Source organism: Lycorma delicatula, chromosome 5, assembly GCF_047948215.1.
Source record: "Lycorma delicatula isolate Av1 chromosome 5, ASM4794821v1, whole genome shotgun sequence".
Classification (NCBI taxonomy): Eukaryota; Metazoa; Arthropoda; class Insecta; order Hemiptera; family Fulgoridae; genus Lycorma; species Lycorma delicatula.
Window position 1 is genome coordinate 57,631,682 of NC_134459.1, and position 26,698 is coordinate 57,658,379.

A 26,698-nucleotide genomic window follows, 5' to 3' on the forward strand; every position below is an offset into this window, starting at 1 on the left:
ATGCAAAATCCCAAACAAGTCAGTTTACAGCATAAATTGGATTCAGTAACTGAAAACTGTACATGTGTCAATGTATTGCTTCAGTTAGGACTATAGGATTGGAGCACCTAACTTTTATGAGGGAAATAGACTGAAAACTCTAGCAAGAGCTAATGTTATTAGTTCTTGTTAGAACACAGACTTTGAATTAATTTGCAAAAAATTACAACACTTAAGAGTTAAAAAACCAAAGCACGATTACTTTATGGACTTGAAATGTACAAGACAACAACAGAATTAACAGAAATGTTAATTTAACAAAAACTCTCCAGCAAACTATGTACCGGTCTATTATCAGATATTTTACATCATTCACAGGTACTAAAAATTTCATAAACATGAAATTTATATTTCTGAGTAGTAGGTTTGCATTTTAATATAGAGTGAACACAAATATTTATATTTAAAAAAAAATAATTTAAATACTTACTGAAAATTGAGGAAAACATGCACAAGAAACATGATTTAAAAAATAAATATCAGTACCATTTAATTGAACTTTAAATACACACAATTCAGAAAAAGTACCTCAACAACATACTCATGTACACAAACTTAACAGGTATCAAATTTTAGGATGATTATCCTTTTTTATAATCTGTAATTAAACAGAAAATTTTAATGTTTTTCTATTTTAAACAAATAAATGAAAAAAAAAATACAAAATTATCATTACAAAAAAAAAATTTGGGTAATAAATATTTCAAATTAAGATAATATTATTGTCTTATAATAAACCTTATAAGATGACTCAACAGATTCTAAAAGTAAACTAGTCGTGTACTAATTAATGAACAATAGTAGTAAAAATTAAATTTCAGATATTGCTACCCATTTATAAAATATATAATATTACATTTTTATAATTTATTTATAAAAACAACTCAAAAACTCTAATGCCAAAAATTATGCATTAAAAAAGAATCTTCATAAAAACCTTTACATAACTTTTTATTTTAAAGAACCTTGAATTACAGCATACAAGTTCTGTCTGGAAAGTAATGTCACAAAGTCTATAAGTATGAAAAAAAAAAAACAACATTTATTTACATAAAAATAAGAATAATGCCTGTAAATTAAAATTCTTCAAAATTTGTCCCCCTGATGTCAAAAACACAATGTCTTAATCTTTGATTTGCTCATTCAAGCCTTCTTGGGGCAAGGGGACGCACTGAGGTGTGCCTCTTGGCACTTCACCTTTTCGTTTTGGGATTGTACAATACCAAAGTTTCATCACCTGTGATAACACTGGTCCAAAACGTGAATAATTTTCACACATCTCCAAAACATCTTTACAAATTTCCACTTGGCGAGATTTTTGGTCGTCGGTCAAAATTCTTGGGACAAGCTTCACACATACTTTTCTGATGTGCAAATCCTTGGTCACATTCTAGTGGACGTCAGTTTTGTAATATTTAACATGTCGGCCATTAAACAAACACTCATTTGATGGTCTGTTTGCAAAAATTCTTTCACACGAGTCACATTTTCGTTGTTTGACAGGCATCCAGCATGGGTTTGTCGTTCACCTCTTCACAGCCTTCCAAAAATGCCTTGTGCCATCTGTAGGCTTGCCTTTGTGATAAACACTCATTCCCGAAGGCCTGTTGAACCATTGGAAAAGTGTTTGCTGCAGACTTGCTGAGTTTCATGCAAAATTTGATTGTGTATCTTTGTTCCAGTGAGTGCTGCATTGCGACTTGTACAAGAAACAAAACAGAATTTTATGAAATTGCCTGTCCTTCACCTCCTAGACAACTGAGCAAGCACTTGTTCGGTAGTTGATTTACACAACCATAGATGTGGCAGATAATAGAGCACCGTAATGTAGTCACTTCACAATAAAATATATATGACACTACTTTCTGGACAGACACTGTATTAAAGAAATTATATAAAAATAAAACCAGTAAAATAATTACCCTTGCAGTTGTAATTCCACTAATATCAGGATATTCATCAACTCCGTGTTCAGCAGTATGAGCACTGGCTGTAAAAAAAACAAACCAATAATAAATATGCAAAATGAACCCAATACTTTTCTTGCACACAACATTGTTAAATACAAATTTTTAAGTAAAAAATGTCAATACAGTTACAGTCTGATATTTGGTCCAGAATAAGATATATAAACATCAGTAAACCAACTACCCTAATCTCCACCATTTCTTCAATCTTAATTCTTTATCCCTTTATCCTTGGATGATGATCAAGATAGGGTGCAAAAAAACTAGTTCCATTTGCAATGTTGGAGGGTGTGATCAAGAAAAGCTGCTTTCAAAGTGGACCTAAGTAAGGGGTGATAAGCCCCTTCTTAGCTGTGTATGGTCTTTTCCAGGAATTGGTGAATGAGAGAAGCTTTGTGAGAGGACCATTGTTTGGTGCTCTCAATAATTTTTATATGGTACCAAGTTTGGCAATAATGAGCAGTTCAAGAATTCTATAGAGCAAGATTGGTTTAATACAAAATTGAATGATTCTTTAGTACTGGAATAAGAAAGCTAATAGGAAAATTGGTCCAAGGGCTAAATGTAGCATGGAATTATGTTGAAAAAGTAGAGTTACTTTCATTATCACTGAATAAATAATATCTACAGTCATTTGTCTCATTAAATATTATTGATTGTACCTTGTATTATAATAACCTTAGTGTATAGAACTAGAGAAAATAAAAAAGCTCAATAAACAAACACTAATGTTAAAATTCACATATGCATGAATTATTATACATAATTTAAGAACTTATCAAATAACAAAATAAACCAAAATTACTGTTATCATAGAATAACTAAATCTATCGATATTTACACAATGGACAACATTCAAGAACATAGGTAAACTTTTTTATTAGTAAAAGGTAGAAATTAGTTGCAGAATATTGAAGGTACAATGTTTAGTACTGCAAATGAAGAAGATCTGCAGTACTAAACAGTAATATATTGTAACAAGACTGATATAAAACCTGAGTAACGGATTCCTACCTATTAAGAAGAAAGTAGTAGAAAATATAATGGAAAAAATCTAGAAAGGGGCTAAAAGGAATCCTTTTTCTAAGGCTAACAGGTTCAATTGTTCTTTGTAATACTGCTCATTGACACATCTATGACAGATATTGTTCCATGAGAAGAATTACTGGACCAGTGTAGGAATGTATGACAAAATGCCTCTGAAGATCATTCTCATATTTCAACTTGGGTCTGGTTCTGCAGATAAAGAGGAAAGGAGTATAAATACTCCAGGGAAGACGAGTTGAGTTCAGTTTTTGATGCAAATATTACACGAGGAGTCTGAAGCAACATTGGGCGTGTTGTACAATGTGTGAAATGATGTCACAAGCATTCTGTGAGGATAGAGGGGAATGTAACAAATTGTTTGATGAGTTACTATAAACAATTAGTGAAAGGAGTAAAGTATTAAATTCATTCATAAACTACAGGGTAGTTTTATTTGTTAAAAAGGAAGGTACTTGCAGTGAAAGAACTTTAGGCTTGTATTATCTGGTATACTAGTTGTTAAAGGTTTAATGTTAGAGGTCATTATAGTGTTGTTTGTGAGTGGGACTGAATTCTGGTTTTTAATATTTAACTACCTGTAAATAAATCCTAACCTACTTGAAATTCTGTTCTGTATGTAATCCTTGTTACTCTTATTAACACTTATTATAGTTAATTTGCCTTATTTTATTTATGTTCTTAAACTAATATAAACATTTCCAATTTTTATTCTCTCAATAATCTGACCAAGCCACGAACATGCGACAATATATTAAAATCATAGACTAAAAACACAGAATCAAAAAAGCTCTAATAATGGTAAATATAACTAAGCAGTATTGATAATCTGAACAAGTTTTCTTAAAATAAAATTGAAAGTAAGAATCTAAATAGTTTAGGAAGCTAAATGTGATAATTAAAATGATAGCTCTTTCTCTCTTATTAAATGTTTGTGTTTATAATTTCCATTCATTATGTCCAAACAAAAGTATACAAAGTTATTTTGGAAGATAAATGTGAAAACATTTGACAACTTTGAAAAAACTTGGCAATATAAATAATAAGATATTTAATGGGGAAACAAACTGCTTGCAATGTAACTATCAGGTATTATTATCTGAGAAAGAAAACCTTTTTTAAAGTCATGACCACTAGGCTAATAGTAAAAATTGGCTGGACAAATTTTAATGATGACAGTATTTATAAAATTTAAATATAAGTTTGAAAAAGAAATTTGAAATAAGAGTTAAATTCTATTTCAAATATCAGAACAAGTGTACAATTTTGACCAGTATTTACAGAAAAATTCAATTAAAAAAATACTGCCAAAGGTACAAAATTAATTTATAAAAATATATTATATTGTATTACTTTATTTATTTATCAAGAAAGCATAAGAGTGAAAAAATGAATTTTACAATTAATTTTGTATTTGTACCAAAAGCAATGAAATGTCTTACAGGATATTATTATTTTTTTAAAACATTGCAAAAATAATTTTTTATTACACAATAACGATATAAAAGAATAAATTTACATAATATTTTTTACTGAAAACTTCTGAATAATCTCTGATGATTACTGAACAATTAAATAACTAGCAAACAGTCTGAATTAGATAAAATATAATCGGGAACAATTTTTAGATGTTTTTTACACCATAAAGCATCTGATTGTCCAGAATGACCATAAATAGTTCTTTAATTATTTTCTATTACAAAATTAAGAAATTACTTCACTTGAAGTATTGTCATTATGACATGGGAATCTATGTAAGAAAACATTTATTTTATATATATATGTCAGAAGGAAAGGGAAATAAACCTATGTCCAGAAACACTTTGTTATTGAGTTATGGCTAGTGAATAATCTTGTAAGGATTTCAGTTTCCCCAGTGAAATAAGGTCATACTGGAATTTTTAAATTGTTATATAAGGGGTGAGACCATGATGGTTTCTTAAGTTTTTTTAGGTTTAGAATATAATAACTTTATTACTTGACTAATAAATGTATAAATTTTATTATAAAATGTTGTAGAGAATTTAATTTTGAGAAAATTGATGTGATCGTTTATAAAAAAAAAAAAAAAAAAAAATCAACTTTTATTATTAAAAACAGAACTTAAAAGAAAAGTGCTATGAATTTGTAAAATTTAATAACAGCTCTTTTTAGTACAATAAATTTAGACTTTCAAAAAATTAGGTTGGCAACTCTAATTGTATGCTTTGAAATTAATTTGAATACTCATAATTGTCATAAAATGTGATATGTCAACAATAAATGTGAGGTGGTTTACTGTTGACATAATTTTGATTGTGTTTAATTATTCTTGAGAATAAAGTTATGTAATGCTTTTGTTTGTGTTTGTTATACTAATTTGAACGGTATGTATATTTTCCCAATTAAATCTGGATTTATAAAAGTGAAATTCCATTTTGAATTCTTTATTTTGAAAAATCTCATGTTTCCATGTATTCTTCACTCGTGCAGAATATGCAGATAGATGTGATTTTTGTTTACAGCTTTTGTGATGGAAGTGCTCCAGCTGCGGTGGAAGAATATAGATGTAAGTATCCAAACTGGACGAGTAGTTCCAAACTGTAAAGTATTTTGTAGAAGTTTTAATAATCTTAATCAGAGTGGTACATTACCCACTCTGATGAACTCAGCTAAGTTGATTAGCACTAATGTTTCATGTGAACATCAACAAATACATGGTGATGAAAGGGAAAACACTCTTCAGATGGTACGGCTTGGTCCTACAACAAGCACGTGAAGAACCTCAATACGACTCCACATAACACAAAGTACAGTATGGAGAACATTACAAACTCAAGGATTGTGTCCGTATCATGTTCAGAAACTTCAACACCTCCAGCTTGGTGACCATTCCAGATAACTGCAGTTCTGTCAATAGATTAAAAACAGAACACAGAAAAACATAGAGGTAATAATATCAGTTTAGTGATAATACCACTTAATTCAGTTCATACTATTTTCAGATGAAGATATTTTACCCACAATGACATAAACATACAGAATTCACATCAGTGGTCTGAAGAAAACGCACATGCTGTACTTGAATCAAATTTCCAGCAATGATCTTCAGTAAACTTGTTTTAAACGAGTTGTCTTTTCTAAGTTTTAACTTAGACTTACTAAGTCTTAGTTAAGACTTAACTAGGTCTTTTCTTGTTTTCATGGCTTTTCATATATAAATATGTAAAAATCAGAAAGTACATGAAAATTCTTCAAAATGAAACTAACCATTTCAAAAATTCAAACATCAACCATACTGAATTAAGAGTAATAACAACATACGTTTGTCTACATTCCTGATGGTATAGGTTAGTGAGGATGTTAATGAATGACTGCTCTGAACAAAGATTAGTAAAAATTTACAAATAAACTCGATCAGAAAAAACTAAAAAAAAATTCTGATGAGGCTAGCTATTCTAAAAGTCAATACTAGTATTAGGCTAATTTTAATTGAAACTAATGTTAATATATAACTCAAAAATAGTCTTATTATCATAATCGGTATTACATGAGTTAGATTACCATAAACTAAATATTTTTAATAATAGAAGATATGTAAACTTACATCTACTACGTGTTTCTACAGTATAATGCTCATCTAATTCAACATCTTCTGGATCTAGTTCATCATCAGTCTATGAAAAAAAAGAAAGAAATTACTATTTTCCATACATAACAAATATAATGACAAATACTAAATAATTTATATTAAATTTTACTACAACTACAGGTCATTTTTTATTTTATTTTTCATTTCATATTCTTTTACTCATTTTGGCAATACAATTTCAATTTAACATAAATTATTTAGTGTTTGAATATTATAAAATGCATGAAATAGTGTAGTAAAACAAATTAAATATATTTATATTCAAGAAAAAAAATTTAAGAATTTATTTACATCGTAATACACACTATTTTTCTACTAGTAAATTAGATTAGTAATCTCTCTAATTTTATATTGTAAAGAGAAAACAGGATTTAATAACATAGAAACATATTTAATGTTCTTCAGTTATTATAATGCATAACATATAATCTTAAAGGTAATCACAATAATGTTTAGTAATCATATACAATAAAACTGAGCGCTCTGTTCCTATATTTAAATCAATATATATAAAATTTCATACCTACACTTCAATTTTATTATAATAATGAATTTTATTTTCTCTTGTTTTTCATTATATCAATAATTTTATATAAACGTTTCACAGATTTTCACTTAAATGCACAGAGCTTTTTGTTAAACTGACTGTTCCCAGAGTTTAATTTGTGGAAAAAAGAGAAAGAAAATTCTATTATTGCAGGAAATTAACAGGAAATGAATGAAAAAGAAAAGGCACAAAAAGATTCTATTGTGGATATGATAATCACAAAGCATTCAAATTTCTATTCAAGGTAAATCACTATATTATGCACAGTTGTATATATATGTAACTGTTTGTACTATGTTTCATTTCATAATATAAAAAAATGTAGTAATAAACAAGATACAAAATACAGGTTATTAAAATAAATAAATATACATTAATTTATTAAATTAAATTTGAGCATTTCTGATGTTAATCATCTGGTCACAGCTATAATATAAAAACAAAAACCTTGGATTGAACTTGTAAAGTGGCAATAAACTTAAAATTTTGTACAAGTCAAAAACTGTACAAATTTTAAATAAATTAAAAATTATTTTTTTCTCTTATTTTTATGGGTAAAAAAGACTAAATTGGAATTGTGTATATTTTCTAATTAACCGTCAATAGAAGTATGTCAGTTAATTATAATCTGGAAGTAATATTTCTATAGCAGGTGTTAATGGAATGGGATAAATGTTGCTCCCTTAATGTTCATGACACACTTGTTGATGAAACATTTAAACAATGTGACAACCTTCAGGTGCTTAAAGCCAGAGATAATTATAAAACATTGATATTTCTTCTTTGGTATTCGCATTTTGTATAGACCTTTACTGACCAGGATCTACTATTGGTTTCAGGACATCCATTTCTGTAAGACATCTATCTACAGCTTCAAAAGTTTTACAATTTTGTTATTTTTTGAACTGAATATTTGTCACAGTATCCCCAAACTCCAGTCACAATATTATTTACTTTACCATAAATTAGTATACGTATCAGTTCTTCAAATGTATATAATAGATTTGTGTTGTTCACATTACATTTAATAGAAAATTTAACTAATGCTTAAATTAACTTAAGCAGCAGGCACAAATTACCGTAAATGGTTTTTAATTGGGCAGTTCATAAAATCTAATTCGTTATCAGCTGACTTTGTTAACCATTATTATTGTTCTCTTTTGTTTTTTGAATTTATTTTAATATTTAGTTATTTTACCAATATGAAGATTTTCATCCTACTTAAAAATTGTAATGTTTTTCTGCCATATTTTGAACTGTTTTATAATGAATTAAAAGTCAAATTTCTGAAACTATTTATTATCTATTGACTTAACTCAATTTTTTCAGAACTAAATTTTCCAAAAATTTTGTTAGAAATGTTTATTTACTTATTGGTAACTTAAAAAAGTTAATTGCTAAACTTTTGGTAATTTTTTAAATATAGCAAACCTAGACATTTTTTCAACTTAATTTTTTGGGCTTTACAATAATTATCTTGGAAACTAGAAGGAGCACACTTTTGGGACCCATTTTATTCAATTTTCATGCCAAAGGATATAAAAGTATCAAATTACTTGCCTCCTAATTTGGTTCGCAAGAATTTCAGTAAGGTTTCATTTTATTTCTGGGGGTAGAAACTCATCACTAATCAAAATTATTTCACAAGCTATAATTAAAAACAGTAGTTTTCCATAAATGTTTATTGGAACCTATTATTTGCATTAATGTCCCAAATCAGCTACCAAAGTGTTGCCATCCAATTTTCAATAGCTATCAATTTATATCTTTTTAATCTAAATACAACTTATCTTCTTAATAAAAAAAAGAAAGAGTTAACAATTACAATCAAGCCTTAACTCGACAAGACTTTTGATCAATCAAAAGTTTCGTTTCAAGGCCAGCCCAGAAGAAAATATGTGCACAGTTCTCACCTCCTGCTTTAATAAAATTTACCGATCTGTTGTTAAATGTTTATATTTTCAATGATCATTAGTATCAATCACAACCTAGTTATGTACAGTGCAATCAAAAAATTATTTCCCTTCAACTTCAAGTTGAAAAAATTGTACGTTAGCCTTGCCATAATTCCTGGCCTGAGGCTGGATAGAACAAACAATCAGTTATTTAAGAATTATTTTTATTTTGTATTTAAAATAATTCAGCATATTTAGTAATCACAAAATTCAACCACCAAATGTGAAACTTTACATAATTAATTAGTAAATTACTGTTACGTACTTAAGTTCTACCAGATGGTAATTTTATGATATGTAGCCTTATGAAAGGCTACATATCATAAAATATTATCAAATATATTTCATAATATATTATGTTTTAGGTATTATTATGAAAGGTGATGTATGAGAGCTGTTTTTTCTTTCAACCTCTGATCACGCATTTAAGTAAATAAGAGATAGGTGGGAGCCAGGTCTGTGCATTGTGTAACCGCTCCGGCCCTCTCAAACTTAACCTCTGCCATTGTTGGCTCCATTGCATCAGTCTGAGCCGAGCTACAGGGAATTGAACATGGCCACTATGATCAATGCTCCTGCCAAGTGTGTGATATATTTTCTGCAAGTAGAAGGATGTAACCCACCAGGTTGGTCTAGTGGTGAACATGTCTTCGCAAATCAGTTGATTTCGAAGTTGAGAGTTCCAATGTTTAAATTCTAGTAAAAGCAGTTAGTTACTTTTATATGGATTTGAATAATAGATCATGGATACCAGTGTTCTTTGGTGGTTGGGTTTCAAGTAACCACACATCTCAGAAATGGTCGACCTGAGACTGTACAAGACTACACTTAACTTACAGTCATATATATCCATCCTCTGAAGTAATACCTGACAGTGATTCCCAGAAGCTAAACAAGAAAAAAAAACAGAAGGATGTAGTGCTGATGAAATCCATTGCAGAATGAGCCTAGTGTATGGTGAAAATTTTATGACCGACCATGTACAGGAATGGTTAGGAAATTTAAAGAAGGGCAAACAGACATCCATGACGAAGGTAGGCAAGGACACAAGTCTGTTGCTACTGTATGCCTGGTTGAGCGTGTTGATGATTTTGTTCGCGACAAATGGAGGTTTTTACAATAAGTGAACTTTCTGCAGAAATCCCAGAAATTTCTGGATATTTTCAGTACACAATTGTGACTGAAGACCTAGGATAACAGAAACTGTGTGCCGATTGGGTCCCAAAAATGTTGAGTGATGATTACAAAATACAGTGAATGGCATCAGCCTTAGGGTTTCTCATGTTATGATGAGGGGGAAGAGATTTTAAAGTCTATTGTTACTGGTGATAACAGTTTTTTGGGATCATAAAGGTGTCTTGTTGGTTGATGGACTTTATGGAGAAGAGGACAATAACAAACAAAGTTCATTATGAATCTTTATGTCATCTCCGCAGAGCAATCCGGAACAAACAAAGAGGCATGCTCACATACAGCATGGTTTTGATCCACGGCAATGAACGACCACATTATGCCAATGTGATGCAAGACCTTCTCAAACAATTCAAGTGGGAAGCTTTCAACCATCCACCGTATAGTCCAGACCTAGCACCTAGCAATTTTCACCTCTTTTGAGAATTGAAGACATGGATGGGTGGACAACACGTTGCCACCAACAAAGTACTTCATGAGGCTGTCAAGATGTATCTTATCTCACTGGTAGCAAAATTCTTTGAAGAGAGCTTCGCGAAGCTGGTGTCACAATATGACAAATGACTCAATTGTTTAGGCGATTATGTAAAAAAAATAAGACACAAATCAAGTCAGTAATAAAATAATTTTATGTCACTGTCTTTTTTTTATAGCCCATCGGAGGTTGAAAAAAAAAATTTTCTTATAGCAATGGTAAAAAACAAACTAATATCTACTTTTGTTTTTCTATATATTGGCAGAACATGAGTTACAGGCGTAATTCTTTTTTCTGGCAAAAATATACATGTATAGGAAAATGCTTCTTTTCATGAGGGTTTGTAAAATGCAAACTGCAAGTTAATATTGCTCATGTTAATGACCATGGAAGTTTAGACATGCTCTCCTGTATAAAATATGATAGCCTCTTCTGAAATATATGATACGAGGTTTGATAAAAAAAGAAAGGATTTTTTAATTCTGCACACAATTTATTTTTGAAATTGTGAAAGTAAATTCTATAAAACTTTCATCTTTTACCACGTGGTGGCAGCACTGTATAAAAGATATAAATCTTTTTAAGCATAGTTCAAATTGGCAGACAAATACTTAGGACATCTTTTATTACAAGTGGTGAATTAATTTTTGTAAATGATGGAACAAAAGGTATGCATTAAATTTTGTGTTAAAAAATAAAGTACAGTGAAATGGTAAACATGTTCGAGAAGGTTTTTGGAGAGGATGTTATATTGATGAGTGGTACAATTGGTTTCAAAAAGTTGAAAACGACCTAAGGGTTGGATGTCCTAACACATCAACTGATGAAAATATCAACCAAATAAGGAGCATCGTGATTAATAATAGTTCAACTACTATTAGAGAAGTTATTGAAGATGTGAGAGTCTCTTATGGCTTCTGTGAAATAATCTTGACTGACGTTTTAGGTATGAAATGAGTAGCAGCAAAATTTGTTATAATACTGTTAAATTTTTAATAAAATCTACATTTCAAAACAACCGTTATATACATAGCTGATTGATGACTCACAATTTCTCAAACGTGGCATATATAAGTGTTGCAAGAGGGGTGTATAATTATGATATTCAAATGATGAAGAACAAAGTTGATGGAATCTTAAGGTTCTCCTTCCTTTTTTTTGGTTATAAAAGCATCATCCATTACGAATTCTTACCAGAAATTCATACAGTTATATGGCCAACAAACAGCATTACATGGCCATTTTATACCATATATGTGAAGCAATTTGTAGAAAATGACTGCAAATAAGGGCAATAAATTCTTGGATTTTACTCTGCAATAATGGTCCGGCTCATGGTTTTTATAATTAGTGACTATTTAGCAAAAAATAACACTGATTCTGCAGCTGCTGTATTCTCTACGCATAGCAGTCTAAAATGTTTTTTTGTTCCACTAATTAAGAGAATTCTTACACAATTAGATGACTTGTTGAACTACCTAAAATGTCACCTCCCCACTCTAAACTAATATTGTGTAAATTTCTCTCGCTAACAAGGAAGAGAAAAAAAAATTTAATCTACTTTTTCATTGTACAAATCATAACTGTTAATAGGGGACTTTACACAGCATATGTGTTTCCAACATAGTATTTTTTTCATATGACTATAGAATCTGTTTGCAAAATTGTTTGCTACTTCCTAACTTTTTTTTTTAAATATATGAAAAGCATTATTTTTAACTGCATTCCTAGTCTACAGAACAGTGTTTCCCTATCCTTGAGGGCATCACAAAAATGATGGGTATGAAACTAACTAAACTAGTTTCAATAGATCATTTAAGCTAAACAGTATGGATGAAGTTTGTTCCATGCTGATGATGCTTATTAATGACTGATGACCATAGAAATTAAGTATTTTTACAAAAAATGTCTTATCGTATATATGTTTTAATAAATTTTTTAAATAAACATCTCCTGTGTTGCAAATAATTTCTATTTCTCAGATAAAATTCGATATCTTTCTTATTTATAGATTTACCTCTCAATTTCATAATAAACAACCTTTACTTATTAATTAAATACAGATAGATAAACTATTTTAAATGAAATACTTATACATACTGAACAAGTAAATACAGCATGTATGTAACATGGTATCTAGGAAAAATCACCTTATCTGCAGGTGACAGAAGCAGAAGTAATTCACATAAAAAATATACTTAAGTTACTGATATTTATAAAACACAGAATCATACCAACAATACTGTGAGTGAAGTTATAAAAAAATATCTTGCATGAAATTTATTTTTCAGTACTTATAAGAACCTTCATCCTGTATTACTGAAGTAAGTTTACATGCATCTATGTCACAATCTGTAGTTTTGTTACACAGGGCCATAATGTGTTATTAATGACAGTCCTAATTCTAATCAACTTTTCACTCTAAAGACCTAGCAATTTCTATAGCACTACCCTTATAAAAAGATTGAAACTAAAGTGTTATCATGACAATGTTGTATCTATTTTTTAAATTAATGCAGATAGTAATACACAGTTGGCTCTATTATGTACTGGAAAAGAAAAATACTGCATTTGAATAATTAACAGAGTAAAACAATTTATTTATTTGTACACTAATAGTTCATTTTAATTAAACTGTTTCCATAAAATCTAATTTAATATAAATGTATTATATAGAACACAACTATATCAAAATAAAAAAGAAATGTGCACTTGTATAAAGCACAAATACGAATGTAATAAACTAAAAAAATTAGGTATTAAAATAAAAAAGTGAAAAGAGATTTATATATATTTATGTAAACATAATTGCAGTGAAAATATTAATATGAATAAACAATGACATGATTACATCAACAAACAATAATTCTAAATATAAATAATAAAATATATATAAACTGCTACAAGGGTAATAAATAAAACATTTTAACAAAAAAAATGTGCACGTGAGGAAGTGCACTAATAATAAATCTATCTATAAACGTGTGGTGCATAGCATAGCAAGAAGCAATAGCTGTTTTTTAATTATTTCGCTACTGACCCAGAATAACGGCCGATTCTAGGTCAATAAACAGCAACCAATTTCCTGGTCAAAGAACAAGAGTGCACATATTTAAAAAGCTACTGAGGTTCTAATGATTTTTAAAATTAACCTAACATATATAATTTAAATAAAGATAACACAATAACAGATTTTTTTCAATTTAAAATTCTATACATCAAACATTAAAATAATAAAAAAAATCCCACCATCAATGCATGCGAAGTTCTTTGGGAATTGCATACGGGCACTTCACAGAAATAGTTTTTTGATTCATTAGTAAGTTAACATTTTTACAGAAACAAAAGATGCAATGACTGCACAAGAGAATACATAACTCAGGTATGTAATTCAATATACAGAACATTGAAAATGGAAAAAAAGCATCCATGAAATGGTTCATGGGTTAATTTGTATTACATATAAAAAATGTAAGTGAAAAACAAATAAATATTTAAAAAAACTTTAGAGCATATTATATAGAAATGAATAAAACAGAAAAATGACTTTACCTTCAGTTTAAAATTTAATAATATTTCAATTATTTTTATTTCAGTTTCAATTATTTTAATTTATGTTAACCATAAACGTTATGAAGGGAAATATATAAAATAAGTATAATTGATATCCAATAAACTTTTTAGAATGTACAAATTTGATACCATATTAAAAAAAAACACAATTTACTAATATAATAAAATATATACCCCCTGATAAACTTGCGTCAATTTTTTAATTGGCTGATACTATTTAATATTTTTTTAAGCAGTGGCATCATCTATACGTGACATTCATTACTGAATATGTTATTTTATTATCGGATTACAATTTTCAGATTTTACACTTTCAACAATGATTTACTCTAAAAGTGTCTTACATCTCTATGTCAATGGTTTTTCAATAAAATCTGAACATGTCTATAATCTGCTGCACAGCCCAACCTAACATCTGTCAATCTACAGTCTTAATAAAAAGACCATCTAAGGATTGAAAATTATCTCTCAGTTGATAACTCAGTTTTATTACTCCATTTATATGAAGACCAAATAGCCTACTTCATATATTACTATGGGCATGTACAACACTATGTTGTATTTGCAAAAAGTACTGCTTTTGTTAAAATGTTTGGCTATATAGAATTTCGTATTGTTGATATACTTACGCCATTACTTTATTATTTTTTTTAACATTATCCAACTAAGCATATTTTAATGAATCCAACTAAGCAGTAAAATACAAAGAAGATATTTTTAACAATTCATTTTAATTAATTAATTTTTTTATGAAGAATATATTTTTGAGGAATGTCCATCATCAGTTCCTTTGTGATTTTTTTTAAAATTATGATTTAAAAAAAAATATATGGGTAAAAATCAAAATGTAATAGTAATTTAAATAGGAGTGTACTCCTTTATCCATATTTTCAACATAATCAAATAACATTATGTTTGAAAGCTATCTTATCAGTATCTATTATAACCAGTACAGCTGGTACAATAATTTGTATTAAGCCTTCTTTGGTAATTTATATAAAATATTTCTCCTCACAGTCTGGCTAAGTATTTATTAAACCAGGTGTATTTTTTAAATATAACTTTTCAAAATTTTATAATTTTTATAAATTACAAACTGTTGTTAATCATATATTTCAAGAATTTCCATTTTTTTCTCTATATTATATATAAGTGTATCCACACTGATCACATTTTATTCTTATTTTTTATACATACTAGTATGGTTGTAATTTTAATTTTTGTTAGAAATAGTTTTCAATTGCTTTATAGTAACGTTATTAGGTTTATGTGACACCTTATAATCTTCTTGAGATGTGAATACTGAGAAGGATGGTAAAGTAAGACAAACAAAAAAGGGAGAAATGAAGAAGTAATGAACAGGATTAAAGCAGAAAGATCACTTGTGTAACAACTACACAAAAGAGAAGGAAACTGGTTAGGGCATGTGATTAGAGGAAATGGAAGCTTGACAAATGCATTGCAAGGGTCAGTAAAAAAAAAAAATCTGATGTGGACACCACGTGACTTTCTTGTATACCTATTAATTACATATATATACATTTTTTTAAATTAAAAGTACATAAAATTTTATTTCATTAATAACTTCTGATATATTTTCATAATTTTTTTGTTATTATTGAATTATTATTCACTGTAAAAGTTTTCTTACAATGAGATGTTAATAAATCAATATATTTAACATAAAAAAAGAAGAATTCTGATTCGAACCTTCCCCTAAGATCCAAATATTTCATAATTAAAATTTTATTTTACTATAACTCTGGAACCAATGAAAATAATAAATGCCACTTATGATATCGTTGAAAAGCTCTCAATGAGGGCTTGTTATTGCAGTCCAAAATCCAATTTTTTTTGGATTATGGGCTTTTGAAACATTTTTGGTTCAGTCAATTGCAATATCAAAGGGGGAGGTGCACAACTTTATGTTACAACAGTCCTAATTCCAAAATGTCAACATTCTACTGCTAATCATTTTTGAGTTATGTGAAAAATGTACATACGTACAGATGTCATGCCTAAACTAAAAATGGATATTCCATTGAAATCTGAAAAAAGATATTTTTTGCGATTACAACACTTCTTTGTACTTCGTACAAGGAAGTAAAAAGAAAATGAAGAAAAAGGATGAAGTTAATAGACGAGGTGAAGGGAGAACAGTAGATGATTATAATTTTACATTTTTTTTTGTTGTTACTTTATCACCATATATATTTAACAAGATATTAAATGCTTTTTTTTTTGTTTTCCTTCACTTTTTGATTTTATACATGCTTCTCTGAATAATGTTGATTGCTCCTGTTTTTTAATTTAAGAAAAAAGAACCTCCAAAAACATAAAAAAAACAACAATAAGGTTAAACAATTTTTTCTTGAATTTAGCTGTTTACGTAGAGTCACCTTTTATATATATATATATAAATTTTTTTCCCCTGAAAATTCAATTAATTCATTAACATACTGACCACTGCTAATAAAATTTAATATTAAATGAAATTTAAACCACCAAACACAATAAATATATAAGTTAAATACACTTACCATATTAATTCCAAGAATCAATTTTTTCAGAATCCCATATATATTGCAGTAATTGGCAGTAACAATTATGATAAATTTAAAATTCACAATTCGCAAAAACAATTTATTTTAATGTAATTATAGAATTAAATACAAACTGAAGATGCAGGATCCTGTGAAAATAGATTCTTGGAATTAATATGGTACGTTTAACTCATCTATTAATGGTGTTTTAGAGGTTTAAATTTCATTGAATATTAAATACATATATATAATGTAATATAAATCTAATTACAATTTATATTATACATATAAAGTGAAGAACTATAAATAAAATCATGAGTGATCTAATATACCACTGTAGCCAAAGAAAATAAAAAGCAAGCAAGATACCACCAGCAGAATACAAACAGAAATATAATTAAATATATTGACCACTAATGGTCTTCATTAAAATATGTAAAAAATTATATTTAAACCATGAAATATTGCATGTAAATTTAATTACGAATTCACTTTTTAACAAGACTGCAACAAATAAATGAGAAATAACATAAATGTTTACTTGAAATTCCAATCCGGATGATATTTACTTTTACTAAAAAATTAAAGAGAAAACATAAATAAAGTTTAAAATCGATTAACTAAACATGTTTCTAATATACCAAACTGTTTATAAACCAGCTTAATTGAAACCAATGCTGTATCTCTGATTGAAAATGTGATTTAATAGAATTAACAGATTAAACTGTGAAGAAAATTACTAATAACACTAACCCTGTTCATAAGTACGGCCCTCCTTATTTCACGTACACCATCATATACCAGTCGGGAAGCATCAATAAATTCATTTTCATCAACATCTTTCGGTGGGTTTGAAGACAATGCATCTACTGCAACCTCAACTCTCTGAGCAAAATTTGGCATCACTAAAAAAAATTCAAATTCAAATACAAAATTCAAATACGACAAATAGAAAAAAATGAAATATTTAAAACATTTAGTGAATACAAATATACTGTACTCAAAACTAACTTTTTTTTTTTGCTAGCATGGAACCACTTCAATCAATTATAAGAAGGATTTTTTAGTTTCCTATTTTTCCAACATTTCGTTTTCATCCTTTCAGACCTTGCCTGTCTTTCCCTCTCTGAAATCACTCATCTATCTGGTTGTTATAGTTTGTTTCTTTTTCAGTTTCTTAATTTCATCTGTTTTTTCTTTTAAATCTTTTATTGTTATTTCAAGTTCTTTCAAATGATTTGAAAGATACACACACAGATATATATATATATATATATGGCTAACAAAGATATGGTTGATAGAAAGTTGTATGCAAGAATTAATAGCGAAGTAAAAAAGACAATGGCAAAGGCAAAAAAGTGATGTGTGATGAGTGACATATATAAGAGCAGCTTATGACTTTCATAGGAATCAGGTACTGTTAAGGTTGGAAAAGATATGTCAAAGTTTTTTAAAGTTAATAAGGGTTTACGTCAAGGTTGCTGCCTTTCTCCCAACCCAATCTATCTAAGTTTTTACTTCGATAATGTATTGGAAGAATAGCAGAAAAAATGTAGAAGGATGGGAGTGGAGGTGGATGGTGAGTGAGAGTGTGTGTGTGTGTGCATATATATATATGTATATATATATATATATATATATATATATAGTCATCTCCTTTTGCACTAGCCACTAGATTCTCAAATCCTACTTAATAAAGGTTTCTGTCAATTTTCTTATCATATAGCTAATATTAAACCAATCTGATGCTATGATAACCTGATCATCTATATATATATATATATATACATGTTGTTGTTTGCAGATCATCAAGTTATCATAGCATCAGATTGGTTTGATATTAGCTATATGATAAAATTGATGAAAACCTTTATTAAATAGACTTTGAGGATAAATTTTAGTAAGACGAAGTATCTAGTGGCTGGTGCAAAAGGAGATGACTTGACTATAGATTGGAATACCATCGATGCATGTGAACACTTCAAATACCTTAGCACTACATTATCACAAGAAGGAAATAGTGTAAAAAATATAAATAATTGTATAGCTTTGTGTCAAATGGCTATCCAGAAGTACAATTCTTTGCGGTGGTCTGAAGGGATATGGAAATCAATTAAGTATAGGTTGTAAAGTGTTACTGAGAGCATTTTATTGCACGAGTCAGAAGCTTGGGAAATTAGAAAAAATATTAGACATAGATGCACAAATTTGTCTAATTCAATAATATTTACTGATGAAGCAACTTTTAAATTAAATGAACATGTGAATAAGCAAAGCTGTTGATGATATTGGAGCGATAATACCAAATGGATGTTGAAAGCCCATACACAGTACTCTCAGAAAGTGAACATTTGAGTGGAAATTATTGGTCATCTTATAGGAAATGCTTATTGCAACTTATTAGTCAACAGGATTTTACCAAATATCCGGGAAAATGTTGGATCAACATTTCCGAGCAAGCTGGAACATCAAATTATTATTATCTAAGGGTAAGGCAAATCTTAAATGTCCAAACAATTGGATAGGTTGTAGAGGAGCCACAAAATTGCCTGCCAGGTCCCCAGATCTGTCTCCTTTGGATTAATTTTTTTGGGGGTACCTGAAACATAATGTTTACAAAACATAACCTGTAGTCATTGATGAATTGAAAAGAAGAATGATTGAGAAATCTGCTCATATACCACCAGATATGATACAAGTTATAAACAGATATTACTTGAGGTTAGCACACTTGAGGGGAAGCATTTTAAACATTTATTTAAAAATTAAAAATAAATATTGTAATATTTAAAGTAAATAATATCAGGTGATATAGTGTTTAACTTGTGTTAATTAATTGTTTATTATTATCAATATTATAGCACAATTTAAAAGTTTGTTATTGTACACAATATAAATGTGAAATGCAATAAAATTTTTCATGCACATTTTACCTTGTTTTCAGTCATTGTAACTTTGAATACTTATAACTCGATAATGAAGAGATTATCAGAAAAACAGGTTTCAGCATTATTTTCTTGTAAAATTTTAAATTGAAATCATGTGTCATATGTCCACCTTCCTATTTAAAAAATATTTGATTCAATATGGCAGATCCAAGATGGTGGAAAGAAATTAAAAACCCACATAATGCATGATTTTTTAACTATGTAAAACCCATTTCTTTCTGCCTCCAAATACTTTTCAGGTATGTAGTATAAAGCTGTTTCCATACTTAAATATCACCCAGTACATATAAATAAGGAACTCAAATTTAAATGAATGGTATTTTCTTACACCTCATACCTCAAAACATAAAGAATATAAATTTTCATCCCCCACTCGTCCCACGTGAACAAAAATAAAGTGTACTTTTCTTTAGTCTGTAAAAAAAAAATTCTTACCCTGATCTCTAAGTACTTTGATGGCTTCAAGAACACGTTCTGTGTAAATTCCTGGTTCATAATTATCCATTTCAGCTGTAACAACATTAGCAACTCTGGCTGAACGGCCACGGATAGCTCCTGCAGTTCTATCCAATGTATCACCATCACCATCTTGTAATGCTAGTATACATTTATTCACATCCTCCACAATGTGATTTTCTATAAAAAAAATTTAAATCAATCAGTTTATCAAAACTCCCCCCCCCCCCTTCTACTACCAAAGAAATTACACTACGTTTTAACAATTAACTCTTTAACTCCCAGGCTAATACAAAGTTAAAAATCTCTACAAAGTTATTATATAACTGATGTAAATTTGAAATTGAATACTTTAAAATTCTTAAATGTAATTACATGAAACTTTCTGAAGTAAAAAAAAATTAACAAGTTTTGATGAATTTTTCAAATTATTTGGCTGTAACCCATAAAAAAAGTTGATAGCAAGAATTACGAATTGGATTGAAAAATGAATTTTTATAATAATAAACAGAAATAAACATTTCTGTTTTTTGAACACATATTGCGTTCAAAATATTAGATCTTACATATTAATATCAAGTAACTTCATTTATTACAATCCAAAATTTTCTTTTTATACCTAGTGTTTGTTTTAAAATGCAAACAAATTTAAACAAAAATATGTGTTACATTTAATGCCATTAGTTATAAATATTATAATTATTTGTGCACAATACAATTTTGAAATCAAATTTTTTTATATTCCTTTTTGTTCTGCTAGTTTTCATAATGATCTGTTAGGCGAATTTAAAAAGTTTACCCTAAATTATCCAATATTTTGTAATTAAGTTCTGAACGTTTCTGGCCTTGATTGCAAACAGAACCAGTCCCCCCTCTATATTACCTTATCAAATGATGAAGATTTAATCGGTACATTCTTCCCCGGGACTGCAATTGTAAAGCTTCTTGGAACAAAACAAAAGATTTTGTTAAATAACTTTCCACAATAATCCTTTCTTCCATGTTCAAAAACCATTTCTTCTTAATAAAAAAAAACCTAGATAACCATAAATATCTAACTGTTCAAAAAAATAAATAAATAAATGGAAAGTTATATCAGCTAATTATAAAACAACAATTGGGAGTGTCTGCCAACTTCTTCAACCTAAGTTATTGTATTCATTTTTCTAAAATGTATTTTGCTAGGGTTGTGTTTTAAAATAAGCACCCAGTAATTTATATATAACAAACAATAAAATTAATCAAACTTTAAAAATTATTTCTTCATAAATGAGTTAAGAGGTGATTAGGAGAGGGCTGATTCGAACCCATTTGTTCCAAACATATATCACACAGTGAATGAACTGGGTTAGTAAGAGTTAAGACAAATACAGATTCTTAACCCTTTTGGCATAATCATCAAATTGAAGATCAATGATTGGTGAATTAGCATGGATGATAACTGATAATTTGTCACATATGGACCTGAGAGAGAGGGTATCGTAGATTATGAGTTAAGGTAAATTATAGTGCAGACAAAACACAACCATTTTGAAAATTCACTACACCATATTGAATTACTCAACATAAATATATAGTTATTTAGATATTTTTTTATATACTCATTTGTTTGCTGCACCAACTTTTCTCATACTTTCATATTTGATCAGCAAATTTGTCGACATAGGCAGCAGCAGTGCATTTGGCTCACTACCCACTGCAAGCTAGACATATGGCATACTAATTTTCTGAAAATAGAGGAAAATTGTATCTAATTTACCATCATCATAAATCCGATTGGCTAAATCCACATAATGATAAAAGAAAAGCAATAATAATTTCAAAAAGAAAAAAGGAATAAAGTAATCTATTTATGAAAAAAAGTGTAGTACAAATAATACTCCTCCATTCATAAAGAAAAAGAAATTTACCAATATAGTAATACACTATCAATCGAAAGCTTCTATAACACTGCTCCTTACATGTTTAAACAGCCTATCAACAGGTATATGAACAGTGACCATGTGGAATAGAAGAATCTGAATATAATAATTGTAGAATTTCATTTATCAAGCTAGAATTTCATTGATGAATCTTTCCCTTGAATTTGTTGTAATTAATAAAAACCTAAAATAGGCTGCCTTACATAAAATGAAATTTTTCTTACACATACCTGAAACGGCCAAGAAATCATCAATGGTAGTGATATCGTCAACAGCTTCAGTAAGTACTCGAACTTGATTCTCCCACGCATCTCTAAATACATCCATATTCTCCTGTGCTACCTTGGAACGAGGTCTTGCTGCTAAAATTCTAGCTGCATTTATTACTTGAGGACATAACGCATCAATCTGACTGGCCGCGTAGCGCACCATCTTCACCCCATCCTCATTGCCAGACATGCTGCATGCCAAGTTTGCTACCTATAATTCGTATCAATATACATAATTATGTTATCTTCCTAATATTACATATAAAAAATAAATCAAGTGAATAAATAATTAATAGCCACACAGCAATACGGAAGTTACAAGTCAGGCAAATACTTAGTTTAAATACTTAGTAGAAGTTTAATGCAGTACATTGATTTTATTTATCAAATTACAAAAAGTAAAACTTATTTTACTAAAAATCAAAACTAATTTACTGGTTTTACAGATTGATAATCAATGTAGAACAAATTAATATTTTAAAACATAAGCAATATAATTCTATAAAATGAATAACTTAATTATTTAATCCTTAATTACTAACCTAAATAATTTTTATGCATTTCCCTTCCAGTTATTCTTCCTCAGTCATTTGTGCTACAGAAATGGAGGAAGTCAAACATTACACATTTGTTGTGTTCTAATCATTTGAATACCAACCAGTTTTGCTATGTAATTTTTATACATGGTCAGTATAAATGCTGAATGCCTATAAAAATGATTTTTTCCATTGTTTTTGAATATTAAAGATGAACTGTAAGTATTCTTTTGTTAAAAGTTAAGTGAAGATTGCAACATTATTTATATCCTGCAAGATAAATGTGATAAGATGTGAAGCAAGTAGATTTAAAAGTGGATGACATTGGCACAGGTTATGTTCCCGATCCTGAGAAGTAAAGAGAAGATTTGGAAGAAAAGATCATAGAAGAAATAAGAACAGAATTTATTATACAGCCCAGTAAGAAGCACTAATGGAGGCAAACATGATAAACAATTTGTTTGGAAAACTGCAGTGCGCCATTCAATAGGAAAAATACCAGGTAAAAATATTGTTATCTTGGGGCAAGTGGGGAAGCCTTTCTTTTCTTTCTTTTTTTTTTTCCAGTTTAGCCTCCGGTAACTACCGTTTAGATAATACTTCAGAGGATGAATGAGGATGATATGTATGAGTGTGAATGAAGTGTAGTCTTGTACATTCTCAGTTCGACCATACCTGAGATGTGTGGTTAATTGAAACCCAACCACCAAAGAACACCGGTATCCATGATCTAGTATTCAAGTCGGTGTAAAAATAGCTGGCTTTACTAGGACTTGAACGCTGGAACTCTCGACTTCCAAATCAGCTGATTTGGGAAGACCAACCCGGTGGGTTAAGTGGGGAAGCCTGGAGTAGCAAACAATCACTGGTATGTTTTAAAACTATTTCATGAGTATTATAATGGAATTAATCCTGCAACACGCTAACAACAAAATGTTATCAAAGATAAATTACAAAATGAGAATACATCTTCTTAAGATATTTTGATGAATGAGCTGTAATCCTAACAGTCACAATCTGTAGTCAGAAATAATTACCCGATTGGAAAACTTCTTTTTGACGTCATATTGGGGTTAGATTCACTAAGACAGTATCAAAGGAGAATTTTAGTTTTCTGTTGAACTATCTAAGATTTGACAATACAGAAAAAAGAAAAGAAAGACTCTTTATGAATAAAGTTCTCCTATTTCAGAAATCTGGGGAAAATCACTTAAAAATTGAAAAACCAATTACAAATTACCAGGGTAAGGAACTGTACACTTCAATGAACCCGCTGATGATTATTTTGTCAAACATGACAAATGATTTGTAAAGACAAATTTATACTGTGATTGGACCTATTAAAAGACATAATAAAAATTAATCAAAAAAAATTTTACTGCCATTTTGTTCCTGTTGTGGTGAATCATTCATTCATTTATTTTTTATTATAAAAAAAGTAAAGGAGAAAGTTATGCGAATCATGGTACAGGAATGGATAATAACACTGGTCAACATAAAATTTGGAATTGAAATGGGATTAGGTGTTCTATATAGTATTTTTATATGCTGAATCTGAATATATATTCCAAAACAACCCATCACGTAATATTCTTAAGTTACAACCTCTTAAATCTATTTGTACCATCATTCATGGAACAAACAATATAAATAAATTAGTATGTCTATGTTTGCTTATTCACATCCAATTTATATTGTGATGAATGCTGCAGACCTATATTTGATATGTAACAGTTGAATGATGTCATCCCAGTCAAGTCAAACATGTATAGACATGTCAGGGAATCAAGTAATGAGTAATTCAGCATGATGAAATTTTCTTCAGTATGAGTTCAGCTCTTGATATGACTTGCTAAGTTCTTTAGTTGTCGAAATGGTTTTATCGTACACATATTATAAAGATCTTTTCATAAGTGATGCCATAAATTTGGTGGAAGATTTTTATGACAGAACAATTTTTGGTATTATTTTATTGGACATCAAGTTATAAAGTTTGTGTGTGTGTGTGTGTTTTTGGTTATGTTTGTGGACAAGTCACCATGAAAATTCAATGAAAACCAGTACAAATCTGCTGAAAACTGCTCACAAAAATTATTTTGACTGTCCGCCTTGGGAGACCAACATTAATCCTGGGCTCCACATCTAGCATGCATCAAGTGCTACATTAAACTGACACAGTGATTAAAAGGAAAAAAAGAGCATTTGCCTTTTGGCGTACCTATGATTTGGCGAGAGCCTATTAACCATTATGACAACTGCTATTTTTGCTTAACAAATGTTACCGGTTTCAATTCAAACAATAAAAGCAGTATTACAGACCCAAATTTTCATTCAGCTATGAGACCAGTACTTCATGGTGATTTACAGATTCCAATTGCTACAACTTCTTGGAAAGAAGTTTCTGATTTCCCAGAAGGCTTAACTGATGAATCCTCAACTTCAATAGATATTAATTACATTCCAGAAGAATAAAATAATGAACCTTACCTCATCACACAAACAAAACTGAACAACCTAGTTCGGGACTTGTATTTGTCGAAACAACATGCAGAACTCCTAGGTTCATGTCTTAAAGAACGGAATTTATTAAACAAGGATATTAATATTAAAATTTCAATATATAGAAATCGAAATTTACTGAAATACTTTAGAAGAGATGCTTTAATTTGTTCCTGCCATAATGTTAAGGGGCTAATGTCTGAATTGACATTGAATTTGTTGTTCATGGTCAGCATTTGTATATAGACTCATCAAAAAGAAGCCTAAAAGGCAGTGTTATTACATAACGCAAATAAGTTTTCTTCTATACTGGTAGCACGTGCTGTAGGAATGAAACGTATGAAAGTATGTCAAATATTTTAAAAGCTATTAAGTATGATGAACACCAAAGGAGAATCACTGCTGAACTGAAAGCGATAGGGCTTCTTCTCAGTCTACAGAGTGGCTTTGCAAAATATATGTTTTTTTGTGTTTGTGGGATAGTCGGGCTATAGATAAACACTACACAATTACAGACTGGCCAAAAAGAAATCAGTTTATCTCCAGAAAGTAAAATGTTGTCAATATTCCCTTTATCAAAGTAGATCACATTATTTTACCATCTCCACACATAAGCTTATAAACTGGTGCTTTTATTTGCTTAGATCTGGCCCAGCTGTTGATTTACATCCAGCTGATGTTAAATTTTAAATTAAAGAAAATTAAATTTTAAATAAAGAACGATCAATGCTAATAATAATGAAGAAGAAGAAGGAAATTAAGTTAAGCATGAAAACACCAGAGAACTTTTTAAAATAGCCTAAAAGTGAAGTTTCAAGTTGCAAATGACATTTGTCTAAGTGAATGTATTATCAGTGTCTTCAATTAATGTTTTTTATTACTTTGTTACTCACCAACTTTTAATAAATATTAAATAATTTAGTTTTTATTTATTGGAAATTATGGAATGATTTACAATAAGAGAAAAAACTGAGATAATTTTGCTTTATGGGGAATGTAACCAAAATGTTGATCAGACAGTAGCTTTGTATGCTCTATGATTCTCCAGTAGAAATACTCCAAGTCGTTTTTCTGAATACAGAATTGTAACACAGTTTAGTGAT

General features: G+C 29.2%; 1 protein-coding gene across 1 annotated transcript in view; it reads right to left on the bottom strand.

The window, feature by feature from the left end:
* Positions 1–26,698, bottom strand: part of alpha-Cat (catenin alpha) — a 62,698-nt gene that overhangs the window by 11,634 nt on the left and 24,366 nt on the right. The window contains exons 10-14 of the mRNA XM_075366185.1: positions 22,522–22,771; positions 20,349–20,549; positions 17,719–17,870; positions 6,637–6,706; positions 1,962–2,029 (exon numbers count right to left, since the gene is read on the bottom strand). Of these exons, the coding sequence (XP_075222300.1) occupies positions 1,962–2,029; positions 6,637–6,706; positions 17,719–17,870; positions 20,349–20,549; positions 22,522–22,771 (741 nt within the window). The remainder of the gene's footprint in view (positions 1–1,961; positions 2,030–6,636; positions 6,707–17,718; positions 17,871–20,348; positions 20,550–22,521; positions 22,772–26,698) is intronic.